The sequence below is a fragment of the Haliotis asinina genome, chromosome 5 (genome assembly GCF_037392515.1).
Source record: "Haliotis asinina isolate JCU_RB_2024 chromosome 5, JCU_Hal_asi_v2, whole genome shotgun sequence".
Lineage (NCBI taxonomy): Eukaryota > Metazoa > Mollusca > Gastropoda > Lepetellida > Haliotidae > Haliotis > Haliotis asinina.
Window position 1 is genome coordinate 41,544,213 of NC_090284.1, and position 19,296 is coordinate 41,563,508.

A 19,296-nucleotide genomic window follows, 5' to 3' on the forward strand; every position below is an offset into this window, starting at 1 on the left:
GCTTGCCAGTGTCAGCAAAGGTAGCGGTCGCAACTGTGAAGGTTTGCTCGCAGTGCGTCCCACATTTTAGGGAAATCATACAAACAAACTGACAGGTCCGAAACTTTAAAACAACATATGCAGGAACGCCTTCTACCTCTTCCAGAGAACCTCTGCATGGTTGTTGCCAAGTATAATCGGTTAGATAATTCATAAAACGAAAGTGAGTTGTGATTGGTTCGCTCAACTTCCCAGCGTAGACACCTGACTGGATAAAAAAAGGCAGTCAAGGGAGGTAATAAATTTATCTGGCAGAGCCGTAGATGCGTCCAGGGTATAGTGGAGACTTATCGGAACGTATACCCTGGAGATATCGAGGATGGAGATTTGTGGGATGGACTAGTACAACCAGCCACATGTGGGAGCACGCGGTTGTAAAAATTCAAATTGAATGATTTTGAACCTGATGTTACAAACGGCACTTCATCGTATCTCTGCAGACATGAACCCAGCACCACCCAATCTTGTCACCGGAATCTCAATGGTCCACAAAATCATATATGATACAAATTGTTGTTTTTTTAAACTGTTACACTTCTAGCTGCTGCCTTTCCTCTGCCATTTCCGACTGGACATCTGGAGAATCTGTATCAGTCGACTCCTGAACGAAGCCATATTTAAACAAAAGAAAAGCTGCTATGAAGCAAGCCGACGACAGTACTTGAAGTCCGATGTCCATAGATTTCATGCGATAGCGCAGAAGTGGGAGATCGTACAGTGCGCATGCGCCAGTCTCGCCACAAGTTATTTGCCACAGTCTGCATGTGCTGTCAATCACCATCCCATACACAACGGGTGATGGAAGGAAACCTGACAACAACAAAAAACCCAAACAAACAATTAAATTCACACCAGTTATCAAATTTAAGAAACACAGCAGTTCCCCTCTGAACACTACTTCATACTATGGTTCATAACGTGGTTGTTATTCATTCTATCAATATCAATTTGTTTTTAGGAAACACCATTTATGGCTGATTTCTATCAGATTTTCTGCCCATAATGCACTGCTGCACATACGTCGATTCATGAATTGATCACAATCGTATATGTTTTGTCAAAATGTACATAATCTTGGTGACTATAAATCACAATAAAAACACTGACTTTTTCGTTTTTAAAAAACAAAAACATAAAAATAATCCGAAAGCACCAAGTGTGTACATTCTTTCGCAAGTCAAATTATTTTATTAACTTTCTTCTGATTTTTGAGTTTTCTTGAAACATAGCATACCTGTTTCAGTCAGGGATAACTATAGTGACTCTTAAAGATCTGGTGAAGTAGTTAAAAACACAAATACATATACTCTCTGTTTTTATCAAATACCTACCTACAGCACCGTTCAGGAAAGCCGATATAGCAAGCCCCATTGATTTGTCATGCGGCTCAACGGTCCTGAAAGATTAAATTAATACACTATCAATACATTGTCAGTGAGCTGGGGTCAACTCCAGTTTGAATAGAACTGTAGAAATAAATAAGCTTCTCACTGGGAGAAAAGTGACACAGGTCGCATATAATAATATTTACGTAGATGAATACTTTTCAAGCCGAAGAACACATCCTCAGACTCGTTCCTAACGTAACAAAGGAGTGCAACTCTACGAAGATCAATGGCCACAGTCCTGTGAAATATATATTGGTTTCGACGCATCAGGTCATCTCATACATTGGTACAATATCTGGGTGACAATGATGAATGAAAGCGACACCTATACACACAGACATCACTCCTTTGCATCCATGCATCCATAACTTGTTTTGAGGGCCTAATTGTAACATATAAGAATACATCGTAATAAAGCCTAGGGAAAGTGTTTGGATACTGTTCTACACAGGTTTAAGAACATTACTCCTGTTGTTATGCACTATGAAACCAGAAATGGTCTCAAAACATTCAACCCGGTGATTGGTGAACATTTGATCATACGGTTGCGGCACAGTCTCAAGACTGGAAGGACAACAACCGCTTCACGAACATTACTCTAGTATGGGTGTAGGTGCAGACACAAACAATGAGCCCATGTCATCTCGATGAACAACAAGTCCCGCTTAGCGCCGCTTACACACCATGGCCAAGCCGTGCTGATGTTGATACTGACTGTGATGGTGATGTTGATACTGACTGTGATGCTGATGCTGATGCTGATGCTGGTTCTCATGCTGGGTACCGATACCGGAAACGGTTGAAACTCTGATTTGAGCCATCAGCACTTACCTGGCACTAACATGTGTACACTCAAGTCAACATAAGAACCGATGACAAGCTAAAATGCTGTTGGTGTTTTCGGAAGTGACTTTCAGAAAGAGGACCTACTTGATGATGATCATGAACACAGGAACTATGGACACTGTCGCCACGGTGCCGGCTACAAGGTCAACAAGGACGTAGGGATACAAGAAGGGACAATCTCTCTGGCACCATCCAGCCGTCCCCTCATCCCCAGGAATCTCGCTACATCCCGTATACGTCTGAAATATTGGACAAAAGGAATCCATTTTTCATCTTCAAGAGGATTATATTCATGTAAAACGTATTTACAAGTCAATGTTTTTTTTTCAAAAGTCATTAAATGCATGAATTACAATGGAAGGAAATGCAGTGTTCTTTGTGGACTGGAATCCTGCCACAAACACTGAAATACTCACAGTTCCATTCTGAGACTGACATCCTGCAAGACAGGGATTGATGTATGTCTGCCCGTCAACCCCACACAGTGGCATGAATTCATTTGCATCACAATTACAAACGGACGAGCTGTTCATCATACTTCTGAAAGTCAGAACCAGGTGATTTTGTTGTAATACGCAAGTAATAATAATAAATTTGTAGAGCGCATAATATCCACCTCAAACATGATCAAATACAAATAGATACTTATGATGTCTTAGACTGAAGTTTAACTCTTTATCTTACAATCTTTTCCATGAACTGTTCAGACAGCTCTTACAAAAGAAATATGGTAGTGTGAGTAAAACTGAATTCTACTCGGCATATTGCTTGTGAGCTTGTTTTTTACTGTTAATACCTGTCGGCAGAACATTATGAGACGGATAATGGATATTTATCACGGATATCAGAGTCAACTGATATTCAACTGATATTTACCTCCCGTTACCACAACCCTTGGTGTCATGATTATTTCAACTGCTGTTTACCTCCAGTTACCACGACCCTTGGTGTTATGATTATTTCAACTGATATTTACCTCCCGTTACCACAACCCTTGGTGTCCTGATTATTTCAGCTGACATTTACCTCCCGCCATTATAATCCTTGGTGTCCTGATTAGCCAACTGACATATTGACCTGTCGTCACCATGACAACCCATCGTTTGACTTTATCAGTTGCTATTTACCTTACGTGAACATAACTCTTTGTGAACATCGACATGTATTGTAGTTCGACATGACCTACGTTGATCTGTGAACCAGTTTTCAAGCTGACACTTACCCCTCGCCACCCAGTCCCTTAATGTTTGGGTTGTCACATCCAAAAGCCCACATGATGGTATAAAGGGCTGTGCCAAAGGTTGTAAGAATGGCTATCAGCTTCACGCATCCCCTGTTGGTCAGCTTGAGTTTGCTTGTGAGGATACCTCCAAGCAATGTCCCCACAATGGCCCAGAACAAGCCTATAATACCTACATTGTGACATAAAGAAACAAACCCGCTTTAATGTGATTAGCACCACTAATATTCACGCACTGATATATGCAACGGTGTGTGAAAAACATCCCACCCCAACGCCCTCACAACATCGGTCCACGCACATGCACATGCACACGCAAAAACACCCATCCACGCCAAGGAAGTCAATGCTAAAGAGTCACACGTGTACAAGGACACTTATTTGAAAATGGTTTCAAGTAAGATTTTATTGACTTTAAAGACAGGAATTTATAGATGTCAACCTCTTTACTTTGATGGACAAGGCGCCTCGAAGTATATTCTTCCTCTTTCATCAGGTGAATGGCGTACAATCAGGTGAATGAGGAAGGGGTAACAATATATATTTCAAACGTCGTGTCCATCAAAATAAAGTAATTAACATCCATAAATTCTTGCCTTTACGCATATCACTTCTAAATGTCGTTCAAAGACTGCATTGGCATTTCCTCTTCACAGTCTGTCCGCGTATGTATATGGTGTGTCCCAGGTGTGTATAGTCACCTTGAATTGCAAATGTATGCAGAAGGTACATTGAACAATGTTATAAGATATCAATGTCCGTACAGTTAGTGAAGGATTGGAACTGATAAATATATTCTGAGTTAAAGCACACACATTAATGGACATGTCTTATTGGACAAAACATTACCCAGTACGTACCGTAAATGAAATTTGCTTCGGCAGCCGTTGTCCCAAATTGACTCTGAATGTATTTCGGTGCAAAGCTCAAATAGCCCCCAATAAAGAATAAGGCACTGCAATCTCCCAGAAGGATACAGGCAATTACTGGATTCTTCACAACCCGGAATACCGATCTTGGTAAGTCTGAGGATAGATACAAACTATACAAGGTGTAAAAGTTCGTATATTCACGTTTATTTCATGAAAAACAACACAAACGCATGGCAATAATTTGTGGGAGGTCAAAACAAAATGGCTATACGGAGACTTTGCATACCGATTTTGGCCTCTTCATTTGCACCCGTGAGAATCCAGGTCAGAACTGGTCTACAACATCGCATGTTTGTCGTAAGAGACGACTAAAGAGAGCGATCACGAGTGGTCAGGCTTGATTACGTGGTTGACACATATCAAATGTACCATGCATGTGCAGAGATCGATGCTCATACTTGTGATCACTGGTATGGGGCCCAGATTCAATTATTTACAAACTGCAACAAGGCTGGAATATTGCTGAGAGCGGCGGCGTCAAACAACAGACAAACAAACTTTATTAGAAGTGATCTCTCTCTCTGTCCTTACGCTCTATCACCGAAGAGCTCCTCTGACAAACGCCCCCACGTTATACAAGTTTCTAAGATTTTTATTGGTCGTAACCACTAGGACATGTTACCTTGCAGTAGCCCAGGTATTTTAATCAAGAAAATAACAAGCAGAAGTGTGTCCGAAGAGAAGTGCATCTGTTCTCCAAACTATCAACCTACTTCGTCCGTTTCACCGGCCTTACAAAGATCACTTCATTTGAAACGTGCTTTCCAAGCTGTTATGGATAAGTAACGTACCCAAAAAAGCAGTTGAACTTTGCAATCTAGATATACCAGAGAATACCAGAGTACGAGTGCGTGCAGAAATAAAATTATAAATGTGTAGCCCAAATCTTTTCAAATCCTGGATCATTTCAACATGTATTTTTATATGGTGTTGATTTAAAGTCCATTTTAAACATTCAGTAGATCAGAATATATGCGAGCAAAACACACACGTAAATTACTGTTTGCGTGTATTTTGCGTAAAAAGGATTTCTGCGTTAACGCGGACGCTGATATACACGTTTATCATCCAAAACTGTTTTCCACAGGAGATTTATAGCTTGTTTGAGGTGAGACGATATCCCCTAGGAGATATCGCTTTGACAGAAGATTTTGCACAATGCCCTGATAATGCTATGACGTTATAAACGTGATGACATCACAATGCTATGGCATTGTTGCACTGCAAATCTAATGCCAGTGCTGTGTTCAGAGATGTACAGTTTTCTCTGAAAACTAATGAAGAATAATTTTGGATGATAAATAGAATCTCACCCTCATGTCTACTGATATCAATTATATCAATACTTCCTATTTATGACAATAAAAACACGCGATGTCTTAACGAATGCATGGAGGGAGTCAGTTTCATCTAATATTACAAAACGACACCGGAGTCACCTAATTGTTCCACCTCAGTGTTGATTCTTTTCCTGGCTGAGTCATACCTGTGATAAACTATTTCGCTCCGACATAGCTTCCCAAATTTACAGACACAACTCCGAATGTGAATGCCCGTTTCGATTATCTATGCAACCATGCACATCGCCCACTTAGCTAAGCTAGAGACCAAGTGACATTTATCAGATCCATCCAAGTGTTACAACTGATTTTGCGAAGCAAAGAACAATACCTACCCAGAATATCTCTCTTCAGTGAGGAGGTAGTTTCCAGAACGTGGACTGTGTGGTGGCTTTTAGGTGCGCGTATGTGTTTTGGGAAACAGCCTAAAGGCACAGCCAGGACGAGAGCGGCACATCCGAACAATAGGTAGCCAATCCACCACGCCCCTATCCACTCGGGATGAAGCGGACTTAACTTGGAATCTTGAAATTAAAGCATGGCAACACATGTGTTAATAACACGTCTCATGGGACTGGCAATTATCTTATCATTGGTCCGTTTGAATAACGAAAACGCGTTGCACAGGAGTTTCTGCAAACATCAACTCCTAGTCAACATTAGAACTAGGTTAGAATTGGTCTTTAGCAACAATATATGCCGTAAGAGGTGACTAACGTGATCTTTTGACGTTTGTTTACTTGATGCATGCATTTTATTCCGAACTTCCAGCTCCAAGAGAAAAAAAAGCTGACATGCCGGGATCCAAAGACCCCCTCCTCGGTGGTCAATAAGGACCCAGTGAAGCCAACGCTTAATTTAAAATTCCCTTCTCAGAGAAAACACAGACAACGATATCTTCCGTTAGACTTTTGTGATTTTTAACGGATTTTTATTTTGATTTTTCATATGAACCCGGTTTTGCGTGATGTTTATCAGTTTTATCGCGTGAATGTGACACGAGTCATATATAAATGCGTGAGTCTGTTGCAAATGCGTGAGGGTTGGCAGATGTGTATCCCATGGTCCCAGTCGCACAGGTAGTCATGGTATCGACATGACAGTCTCTCCAGACGTAATAACTCAACGGCCGCCGTTGCAGTGCAGCGTTCAACAACAAAACATGAACAAACGCTGTGACAGCTAGCGTAGATCATTACATGACGCTATCCACAGTTTGTCAGGTCTGTTTGATAACCAGACCACCGTGGTAGATTTATAACAACATTTACTAACCACTCAGGTCCACGGGTATGTTGCTCAACACTCCACCCAGCCCGAATGCTAGAACTGGTCCAAGGAATGTGATCGTCATGATTATTCCTGCAAAACGCAACAGGAACCCATATAAGTCAAAGACAAAATCGCTGACACGAATGTGATCGGAAAGAAATCTATGTGAAGCTCAGCGAAGTTTCAACAGTTAAAGGGGCGTTGTGGTCGCCTAGTGGTCACGGGCATCGCTTGTAGACACCTTTCGTTATATCTTCGTTGATTATTGAAAATTGTTGTTTCCCAGTTATTACAACATTGATTCGCTAGAGAATAGAAATTTTAGACACTTACTCGACAAATATGAGGTTCACATCCGCAAATAACTACCACTTTCTGATTTTAAGAGTCGGTTCAATAGTCAAAATCCTTTGTTCAGTTTTGTTTCAGTCTGTCAAACTTGAATGAATGAATATAATTGCTATACGCCGCAACTGCAATTTTCCAGTTATTTGCGGTTATGTATTTTTCATGTAAGGCCGGTACGGAGAATATACACGTTATATCCTGTTATCGTTGAGGCTTTGGGCAAATATACTGAACAGCAAGTTACGAACAAAAAAAAAAATGAAAAAAAACCCAAAAAAACAATTGCGTTTCTTTTGCTGTCGATGTATGTGATGTATAGATCGGTTATCTGAAATGCCGTCAAGGGATAGCTGGCTCTATTACACATTAATGGCTGGCATATACGTTTGAATGAGAATGTACCTTTGTCACAAATGCAGAGACTTTCATCGAAAGCTCTTTTATTCAAATGTTAGTAGCATTTCTAAACACACCTGTGAATAAGCTTGACTGTTGTTTATCACGGGAGTTGTTGTCTAGGTAGGGTAGACCCAGGGAAAGCCGTGGTGATTTCCCAATACCTTGAAGCACCATGCACACAGCAAATACGTTGAACATCCATTGACTAATACCGGTGCCTTCATCCTCCATATCAGGACATCGTTCACTGACATTTGCTGCACTCTCACAAAGCCGGACAGTTTGAGTGGAAGAGAGATTGAAGGATGCGTCATCTACACCAGGAAGTGACGTAGGGTTTATGAAGCGCAACAATCCCAGCATGCAGTTAGCCAAGCCAAACAACACCAGAGCGCAAGACAGAATCCTCGGTATGAACCGTTTCCCTCCAAAATGGCCGAAAAGGAAAATGGTCGAAAGGAATCCAATTTCATTGCAACTTACTAGAAAACCACTTTTTGTGCTGCTGAGCCCAAACTGCTTTTCTAGTGTGGTAATCTGGGATACCGTGTATGTCTTTACTGTTTCCACAACAAGAGACGCCACGCTGAAGACGCAGGCGAAGCCGATGACGTTGTTGAAACAATGACGCCGACGTCTCCCCGTGTCATTAATGGTGGCAGGGTTCGACATCATGATATCACTGAAATGTGTAAAAGCGGATTCAACGTTCATAAGATACATAAACTGGCATCCTTGTTTAGCCATTCTCCATTGCTCTAACAAGAAACAAACAGAAAAAGAAAAAACACCCACAAATAAATAAAACAAAAACAAATGATCATAATATGTACACAGAGAACAATTTGATAATTTAATATCACTATCAATAAGCATCGAAGCATGTAGTGTTGCTTAATTGTTACGCTTGAAAAGCGATAAATATTTTCATATTGTTGATGTGACAATGTGTACTAGTACTGCTAACACACACCTTAGTGCACGTTTGTCGCTTCGCCTGAGCTGAAAAGGGTGAATTGCAGTAGACTAAAGCATAACCTCGCAACAAGGTTATGTGACACGCTCTATGTAATAAATTCAATGGTACACTGAAAACTACTAATTACTCTTACATATTACATGAAGACATGTATATATGTACACATGATTAAAAATGAAATGAAGTGGTATTGAGCAATAATAGACTTACAAATCAACCAAAACATGACCCCTGAAACAGTTGTCAAAATGTTCTGCATTTGATGGAGCAAAACGTTAACATTATAGTTTGTGTCGGTTTTGGATGGTGAAGAAGTACTCAGTAACATTATGACCACCATGAGCACGAATGTAAGCTCCTTCGCGTCTTTGCATTGACCAAATCAGCCTTTTAAGTTGTGGGATGTTCGGCCATTCGCTGTAATGCCTGGTGAAGGTCAACCAGATTCTGGGTAAACATGCAGACCATGAACATGACCTCCAATAATATCCCAAGCACTTTATCACCTACAGGCGGGCATAATCGCCCATAACAATGAAGGCAAGTCCCGCTTGTATCAGAGACATGGTTAGGGGTAGGTGTTAACCGATCAGACTGCTTCTGTAAAATGTGGAACACATTCATGCAACACATTTTGCATGTTGTTTCTGAGGGTGGTTGTGTTGAGGTGATGTTATCAATATTACACTGAAAAAGACATGACACTAAAAATACTTGTTGGTTAAATATATGCAAAGGCAACTTAAGAGTTCGCAGGAAACAACCAGTAACAGGTGCTATAAGTGAAAATGGGGAATTGCACAGGACAGATTCTTTGTCTTCATGCGTCAAACTTTAAACTGTCCTCCACACTTTAAACTCAATTTGAGACTTTTACCTAGGTCTTGATGGTTTAAACCCTTGATCGAACGCCTCCTGAGTAAGCGTTGTATGACGTTCTTGATGTATCGATGTATCTCAAAATTTGAGAAATATAAACTCCAAAGGCTGGACCTACTGAAATATCCTCGACATGCAGAGAAAACGGGAATCGTCCCTTTGTCATAGAATCTTGAATGGTTTCTGTACCACTGAATTTTTACGCATATATCTAAATATGTAACACATGAGGCGGTGTCATTTGTTTCCTCAATTTAAAGTTCAGGTGTGTAAATCAGAGGTAGTTAATTTAAGATTATGCTATCGATATACTTGGAGCTAACATTAAACTTCTACAACTAAAAATTCCGGCAATCCGAACAGAAATTCCGATTTTCAAAGTAAGCTTCACAAAATAAATAAGATGATCTTTGTGTTACACGTTGAATTGCAAATAATGATAATGATTTTCCCACATTTTGCCATGTGGCATAGATATGTCTTCTTTCTGAGACTCAAGCAAATCACTTAGTTTTGAAACTTCCGCTTGTTTTAAGTTCATATACAGCAAGTCCTTCCTTGATTGTACTCAGGATCTGGATAATCTTTGAGACAAGAAATGGGTGGTACAATTACCCTGTTGTATGGACTTTGAGATAAGGAATGGGTGGTACAATTACCCTGTTGTATGGACTTTGAGACAAGGAATGGGTGGTACAATTACCCTGTTGTATGGACTTTGGGTTCCAGTACAAAAGAGGAATGGATATGAGTGAGTGAGTGAGTTTAGTTTTACGACACACTCAGCAATATTCCAGCTATATGGCGGCGGTCTGTAAATAATCGAGTCTGGACCAGACAATCCAGTGATCAACAACATGACCATCGATCTGCACAATTAGGAGCCGATGACATGTGTCAACCAAGTCAGCGAGCCTGACCATCCGATCCCGTTAGTCGCCTCTTACAACAATCATAGTCTCTGTTTATGGCAAGCATGGGTTGTTGAAGCCTATTCTACCCGGGACCTTCACGGGTCAGAATGGATATGACTTCAGGTCAAGCGTGACGTTGAGGGTTAGAACTGATCTTCAATAACCCGTGCTTGTCGCAATAGGCGACTAACGGGATCGGGTTTTGAGGCTCGTTGACTTGGTTGACACATGTCAACGGCTCCCGATTGCGCAGATAGATGCACATGCTGTTGAAAACTGGATTGTCTGATCCAGTCTCAATTATGGACAGACCGCCGCCATATAGATGGAATATTACTTGGTTCACCGATAAACAACACAGCAACCAACCTATCAGTGCTTGTCACATGGAATTCATATGAGGTGTCTTTTTTCCGCGACGTAAAACTAAACTTACTCAATAACTCAAGTGAAGCCATGTACCACTAGAAGAAACATCAATAGGTGATTGAGACCATTATAATAACGATACCTGCACTACTATTAATTAAAGCAGTATTTTCCCCGCCCTTTCATATAAACGTTGCTACGGTCTAGCAAAAGAATAATTTATAATGACATTTCTCTTACTATGAAGAATAATATATTTAGGATAGTTCGCCAGAATTTAGGATAGTTTGCCAGAATTTATAATAGTTTGCAAGGATGAACTGTAGTAATCGTACTGTACCTCATGCCCCTGTGTGTCTTCCGTGGGAGAATGTGCCAGAGTGTCTGAACAAACATCTGGACACATTATACAGTGCTTGTCGGAGAACACATGTTACGTTTCAATCAATTTACACTGCATCATTATCCACATTATTGGTACCTAATCATACCTCAGCTGATCACTGGATTGGCCATTTAATTAAAACTCTAAATGACCTGTAATTTGCAACGACAACAATCGTTAGTCTTGGCATTATCGAATTCAGTTATATGAACGATTTTATTGGAGCAATAAAAGTTCAGATTTGTTGACGATATCTAAGACTGTATTATGTCTGTTTAAAATTTCGTTTTTATTTATTGTTTAACGCCGCACTCAGCAATGTTCCAGCTATATGGCAGTCTGTAATAATCGAGTCTGAAACAGACAATCCATTGATCAACATCATGCATCGATCCATGCAGATGGGATAGTATGACTTGTGTTAACGGGCAAGACTGACCCCACGATCCCGTTAGTCGTCTCTAACGAAAACAATGGTCCAATTTTAACCAGCATCGTCACGGCGCGTAATTACTGTTAAAAAATCTCTGTAGCAATTTTTGTTGACGTGGTCATTTAGAAGCTAAATAATTGACATAAACTGTACGTCATGAGGGACGACTTCAACTTTCCCAAAGTTACCTTTCTGTTCATGTCTCGCTGTATTCCAGGAGTTCCAGACTTTGAAGAGTACATTTCATCACTTTTGAGGGACAATCAATGTTTTCCCAAGCGAATACCTGATTAGCCCTTCAATGTGTTATTCACCGGCTCCACTGATTGCACAGGTTGCACTCCTTTTTCATGCCTGTTGTTATAACCTGTTGGTGGGTATATAGAGATTAATACACAAGCGCGTGAGTTAATTGCTTTATTATGCATTTGTATCGAACCTTTTATTTCTAAACAACCAAGTCACGTAAAACGAAAACAGCCGTTATCGCTTGACGTAAAGGCGAAGGTCGCCTATAAATACAGTGATACGTCATCGTGAACGTAGCTCCCCGTGTAACGCTGCTAAGTAAGGAGAGAGGTGTTTTGGTTGAATAGCTTTCCTTGCACGAAGATGAAAAACACAAACAGATTTTGACTTGAAATTCAATCTGTATCAACATAAATAAATGCGTGAATTGTAGAACTGGTAACGTTGTTAATGGAAAAGTTCCTTGTCGCCAGTAGAGTCACTGAGAGGGCACCGAGCAACACGGCGCGTTATGTGACGGGCTCGATCTCACACACTGCCACAGAAGCATTGGCAATATTAATATGAAATCTCCGTCCGTATATTGGACCTCCGAAGATAGTGTGAACAAGATCACCAGGCTTTGGTTGTGTTTGTCTACGTCATGCTTTGGGATGTAGATTTTGTTTGGACAACTTTGATGATAGAACGAGTGAAGACGTGCGAAACGTGCATGGGAAAATGTGGAAAAACAGTTCAACATTCCAAAAGGGTAATGACGGTCATGGTCGGATAACTGACAAATGAAATTCGTTTTAGGGTTTATTACACGCGTGCAACATATGATTTTTATGTACTAGGGTATGTTTCATTGTATGGATAACAAAAATGAATGTTCACGCTATAGTCTCTATCGTAAAACTGACTCTGCTGTTAGCAAGATTTTTATTTATATAGGAAAGAGCTTTGTTGTTTCAGCTTATCATCACAAATCAGGTTAAAAACATGACGGGGACGTAAAGGCTTGTATTGGCTGAATGTGAATTTTAATCATTTTATTCATTAACTGTAACATAAATACGAGCAGATATGTATTTTATATGTCATATATACAAGTACTTGGAAAACGGTTATGAATTTCATATTCTTGTCCGCTTACTATATATTTGTATTTTGGCACGAAGGTGTGTATGTGTGTTGCATCCTCTTGGATATTTCTAACAATCTAATTATGATATTTCATTCCCCGTACGAATCCTTACCACATTACCGGTGTAGATTGCCCCAGGCCATTTTATTGCCTCCTCAATTAAATGACGATATGATTGAATCCGTATTCACGTCACAGCTGGTAACAAGGGGATACCAAATCAATAATCAAAGATTAGACCATTAATTAAAATTGACTCAATCGTATCTCCTAATAACGCTCGTAAGTTACTTTTAACGTAACATTTATTTTAGCCTGTAAAGGCTCAAAAGAAAAAGTTAAGAAATCGAATAACATGGAGCATAGTTAATTAAAAAAGTGTTTCATTTCAAGATTTTTTATACAAAACTTTAGCGTGCGTATAGAAACAAAACATTAAATAACGACGTGAGATAATAGTGCGGGATAAAAACGTACTCACTCGGACAGCTTTTGGTCTCGGATATCTTATCAAATTGTCAAAAGTTCTCAGTTTTCTTTGTAGGTGGTGGCTGAGTGTGTTAGATCGCGAACTAAATGTGCTATTGATCAGGTGCCTGACTTTCAGTTTGTGGGATTTAACCCACCATAAAATGTGCCATATGTTTTTCCTGATTTTCCTGTATGTGGTGCATTTATTGCTGATGTTTTGCGGGCACCAAGAAAAAAGTCAAACAGAATGGGGGTCGTGCGGCTGAGAAAGAGCAAAACCATTTTGTTTGAGGTAAACAGATAGTATGCAGAAAAATAAAAATTGCATTTGCATAATTTCCAGGTGAGGCTGGCTACTTTTTTAAACGTCCCTAGCAGGTGAGAAAGTGTTATCCCTAATATGTACATTTTCATTATTTTCATCCAAGATTTCTGTACTCATCCGCTTGAAATTCTAACGGTTGACCTGTAAATCTAGTTACGTCATCTGAAATACAGACACTTCCACTTTGGTTCTTCAACATATGCAAGCCGTTAATATACTGGAAATAGGATAAATCGGCAATCAACAATTATGTTAGCTGGGCGACATGTCTTCACGTAAACAGCTGAGAACATGTGAGAAATGTACAAAGAATCACTATAATATTCCTAAAACAGATCCTGCAAATGTTACGTCGACGGGTGTGTTGATAACAAGTGCTGATAATTACTCACAAATCAGAGATCAGAATCGTCAAATCTCCTCACTTTCCTAACTGATCCTCTACGCGTAGATGTAGATCCATGGGATATCACCATTAACGTAGAACACCACAACGTGTGAGCGTAGGCACTGCATTCTGTTATTGACATCAATCCTCATGACGGACACTTGTCAAACATACACACAGATACATGACACGTGTCATAACACCAATGAATATCACATTCTGTTGTGTCGGATCTGAATGCTTATCTATTCGTGTAATGTTTATGGAATAGAAAAATTAAATAAATGCAGGATGAGATAACAAAACACCATGAACTTCTTGACCAAGGATATCTTGTGCACTCACAGAGATGGCGTCCCCGCGATATTGCAGGAATATTGCTAAAAGCTACGTAACACCATACTCACTCATTACTCATTGAGACATGTTTCGGTTTAAACCTTACTTTACATAGTGTTTTGAGTCCGTCCATGTGACATGTTCAATCATGGCACAATATGTGTCGTGTTTCTCCCGAAGGTAATACCGTCTGATGTAAGCCTCTTTGTAGCTATGTCACCCTAGTCGGTATAAAAAATGGCGTACATCAAACTGCATTACCCGATGAAGAAGCATACACTGTATTTTCGAACTCCGGGCACTGTATGTGGCATATTATGAGGTCATAAGACTGTTAACGATAGAGTTTCTCGGCGGAGAGTTTGGCAGTTCCTGTGACAGCGGGTAATGTGTATTTTTCCAGTCGTCACCCTCTTAGGGGGAATTACATGGACACTTGTTAAAGCGTCATTGACCAATGGAATTATAGTATTTTACATGAAGGTAAGATAATAGTGCGTCAGTTCACTTCATGATGTTATCATTATTTTGTTTTTGTTCACGATAAAAAACATCAGCGCAAAAGAAGTTTTAGATTAAGTCTTCAGTTCGTTATTGTACATTTACTGCGTCACGACCATGGCAAACTATTATGTCCAAAACCTTTACAGTTTGCTACGAGTGCGTATTTCCTGTATATTTTTGTTATTATGTCAGTAATAATTATTATTGGGTCACAACATTTAGTGTTTTGAATAATAGCTATGATGGGTAACATTTCGTTTTAATAGCTGGTCGACACTTTTAGCATTCTGGTTTTCCGGAATTTTTCTGCTCCTAGTTTTCTATGTGTCTATTTCCGGGAGACTTATTCGAGGGCATTATACAGTGTTGACGATGTTCGTTTGTGCCCGTACTTTCGGGAAATTGACTGTGTATATATAAAAAGGCTGGTTGCCGTGTTGAGGGCGACACTCACATTCATTCATGTTTGCTGGAGTTACCGCCATCACTTGAAATCCCGTCAACGCTTGAATCTGCTGTCGCACCGATCGGTGTTTTTACATTCTGCCATAGTTGATTCGCTCTCACACCAAGACTTTGGTGAGTTTGCTATATTTTATTTGTGACCCACTGTCTTAGATTTTGTCTCTCCTGAATTGTATCTGTAATCAGCATTGTTATATTGACTTGTGACTTTGTATACCTTGCTCTCGTTGCATAACAATACATAATTTGAACGTAAACGAACTGTCTGTTCTGTTTTTCTGGTTTAAAAGGGGATTTCTTAGATTGTTGTCACGGTAAATTCTTAACCGTAACAAGTTTAAATTGTTTTCAAGTTACTGAAATGTCGTGTCAATATCTTTTTTCGTTGAAACAACAAGACATAATCTTTCGTCCATGCGTGACAAGCTGATAACAAAATGAACAACCGTAAAATGCTTGTGATGCTGGGATACTGGTTTTAAATCAGACTAGAACTATCTGTGACACTTTCAAATTTCGGCTTCTGATGGGCCTTTGTTAATAAATTAACACCATCGCTTTGATATTTTTATATGGGTATAGGTAATGACTAGTTTCTTCAAAGGCAGTTGCTCTTTTGAGTCAACGGACAATTCGTCTCACAGCAGTTGAGACCAGACTAGCTATTCTCGAAACGTTCGTAACCCTACGAACATCTTAAGCCCATTCTTAACATAAGAGGGTAAGATTCTTTATGGATAACAACTTCTTTATTGCATATGATGCGACGTTTCGGTATGGATCCTTATATCGTTGTCAAGCAAGAGTGGGGTAATACATCACAGAACAGACGTATATACATGGACAGGGATAAAGTAATAACAACACGTAGGTATGAATCCAAGGCGGGGGATTAACAACAACAATGGGTGGTAGTAATGATGAGACAGTAAGAGGAAGCCAATAGTGGCTGTAGCTGTGACAAAGTATACATGGCTGATGGGGTAATTAGTAATGGTGGCTGGTGAGCTCTAATCTGTTATTTTTATGAGTTCATTGTATGCAGTTGGGATGAGATATCCCTGATCTCTGTTGACTGAGGGCTTGTGTCTCCTGATTTGAACTGCTTCTGCCAGTTTTCTTTGGGTGAAGTCCTTGTGGTTTTTGGATAATATCTCTACACTGTCCCAAATTATGCTTTGATTGGGACATTTGATGATGTGGTCGGATATAGCAGACTTCCGATCTGATTTGGTTGTAGATGATAAGTGTTCTTTGATTCTGATGTTTATGGGCCGAAAGGTGTCGTCTACAAAATCAACTGCGACTGTGGCGAGGCATATGTAGGTGAAACCTCCCGGCCCATAAACATTAGAATTGGCTTCTAGTAATGCCAATCAAACAAACCATTCTTAACATATAGACTACGATCAAAGTTAAGAATTCTTAGGGCTACGAACGCTTCGAGAATAAGGGCAGTGTTTGACCATATGTGCACATGGCTATGCTTAGTAACATTACTGCTATCGTCAACATCACATACTACAAACCATAAAATGTGCGGAAAAAATTAGTACAAACAAGTACAAAGCAGAACTTGAAACTGACAGTCTGAGTTTGAACCGGTTTCCGTCCGACCTAGTCATCTGGGAAAATAGATGTAGTTTGTTTACCACCCACAGATATAACATGTCATGTGTACAAGTAGCACACCTGCCTGTCTGTGTACTTAGATTATTTGACAGAGAGAGAACCCCAGTGCACAAGCCATAAATAAATTATTATCTTTAAGTTCAAATTGTGGTCAATGACTGAAGCTGTGTATTGCACATTGTCATTAGTAGACAGGCAGGCGGACATATATAGTGTTCCCAGAAATTATTGAGAAAATCTTTGTTTTTTTTCTAATGATGCTAAGATTGGAAAAAGGGCTTTCACTATGCACTAAGCATACTAAATAAGGGAGACAACTCTTGAAGGCTTAGAAGGCAGCTCATTACGTCAATAGTTATCTCCCTTGTCTGAGCAGACGGCTTCCTGTGTTAACATGTCAGAATTTACAGCAAGAGAGAAAGGAAAGCTCATTCTAGATGATTTTGAAAGGGGTGAGGCTGATGCTAAAGTGTTAGCTTGTAGACATGGTATTCCTCTGCCTACAGTATACAGAACTTAGAAGAATATTCAAACAGGAACCGGGATAGAGCACAAAGCAGGGGCAGGTCGGCCTAGGAAATTCAGTGTTGTGGATTGCCGAAGACTTGGGCAGATTGTGAGTAGGGGCAAATTGAAAAGTGTTGAGAACATCAGAAATGAAATGATTAGCAGAGGAAGTCCTCAGGTATGCAATGAAACAGTTAGGCAGGAATTACAGAGACTTAATTGGGTGAAAAAACGTGGAATTCCCTCGCCGTTGATGAAAGATGCACAAAAGGAAAAACGTTTAAACTGGTGTCAGGCTCATGAAAATCAAGATTAGGATAATGTTTTCTTTTCGGATGAAAGTTCTGTTTGGCTTTTCCCTTATTGTGTGAAAATTTGGACCAAAGATACTGTCATACCTATCTACCAGCGACCAAAACATAGCCCGAAGTTTCACATGTGGGGTGACATATCGGCTCGCGGAGTATCGCCATTGTGTGTTTTCACGGGAAACTTGACAAAAGAAAGATACGTTGACATTCTAAATGGTCACCATCCGACAGCACAAACATTGTATGAAGATGATTGGATTTTCCAGCATGATAATGACCCAAAACACACTGCGCGCTACACAAAACAGTGGTTGTCGGGCGAAAATGTTCAAGTTTTAGACTGGCCCAAGTTACAGCCCAGACCTAAACCCAATTGAGAATGTGTGGGGAGTCATGAAGGACAGAATAAACCAAAAGGGACTGAGAAATATTGAAGATATGAAGGCCGAGGTGGTCCAATATTGGGATACCCTGTCACACGATTACCTACAAACTTTGATGGGTAGTGTGCCTAGGCGTATTCAGGCATGCATTGCTGAGCGAGGAGGTCTAACAAAGTACTAAAACAAGACTGAGACTGTAAAAGGATGATGTTTTAACATGTTTATGTAAGTAAAACGCCAGAAGTTAATAAACGTAATGAGTTACATGACGCAACATGATTCTCAATAATTTCTGGGAATACTATAGTTTTCAATAAAACAGGCATTGAGTTTTGACTGCTTGTCACAGTCAACGTATTTTTTCCCCATGTTTCCATAGACATGTATTAAAACATTTCAGTTTTCAAACTGAGCAAGTTTTTTATTCTAATGCTACTCTTTCTTAAAAACTTAGTTGCAAATCTGCGGTGTATATTTATTACTGCAGACTAAGGGTGCTTTTAATCACAAGAAACATCTTTTGTTCTCCAACTCCAAGCGATAATCCTCACACTCGATCATCACTTGCAGCGTTTGTACGAGTCGGTTGAAGCCGCGCATACCTAATCACTGCGCATGCGCTATGGGCGCAGCGCAGCACGGCTGGTGTAGGTTACACAACGGTTGAAGCCGCGCATACCTAATCACTGCGCATGCGCTATGGGCGCAGCGCAGCACGGCTGGTGTAGGTTACCTGATAGCCGAAAATACAGTGTATCCTTTTCCCATAGACTTCTATATTAACCTTGTATTTTTTAAAATATATCCAGGCTATCAACGGCCAATTAACT

General features: G+C 40.0%; 1 protein-coding gene across 1 annotated transcript; it reads right to left on the minus strand.

The window, feature by feature from the left end:
- Nucleotides 1-568: 568 nt before the first annotated feature.
- LOC137283862 (solute carrier organic anion transporter family member 3A1-like) lies at nt 569-8,506 on the minus strand. The gene is made up of 9 exons (XM_067815540.1): nt 7,879-8,506; nt 7,061-7,147; nt 6,121-6,309; nt 4,374-4,538; nt 3,496-3,685; nt 2,690-2,813; nt 2,358-2,512; nt 1,371-1,435; nt 569-849 (listed from the first exon to the last, which is right to left on the minus strand). Exons 1-9 carry the CDS (start codon nt 8,477-8,479, stop codon nt 569-571), a joined length of 1,857 nt encoding a protein of 618 aa, XP_067671641.1. The 5' UTR covers nt 8,480-8,506.
- Between the last annotated feature and the right edge of the window lie 10,790 nt (nt 8,507-19,296).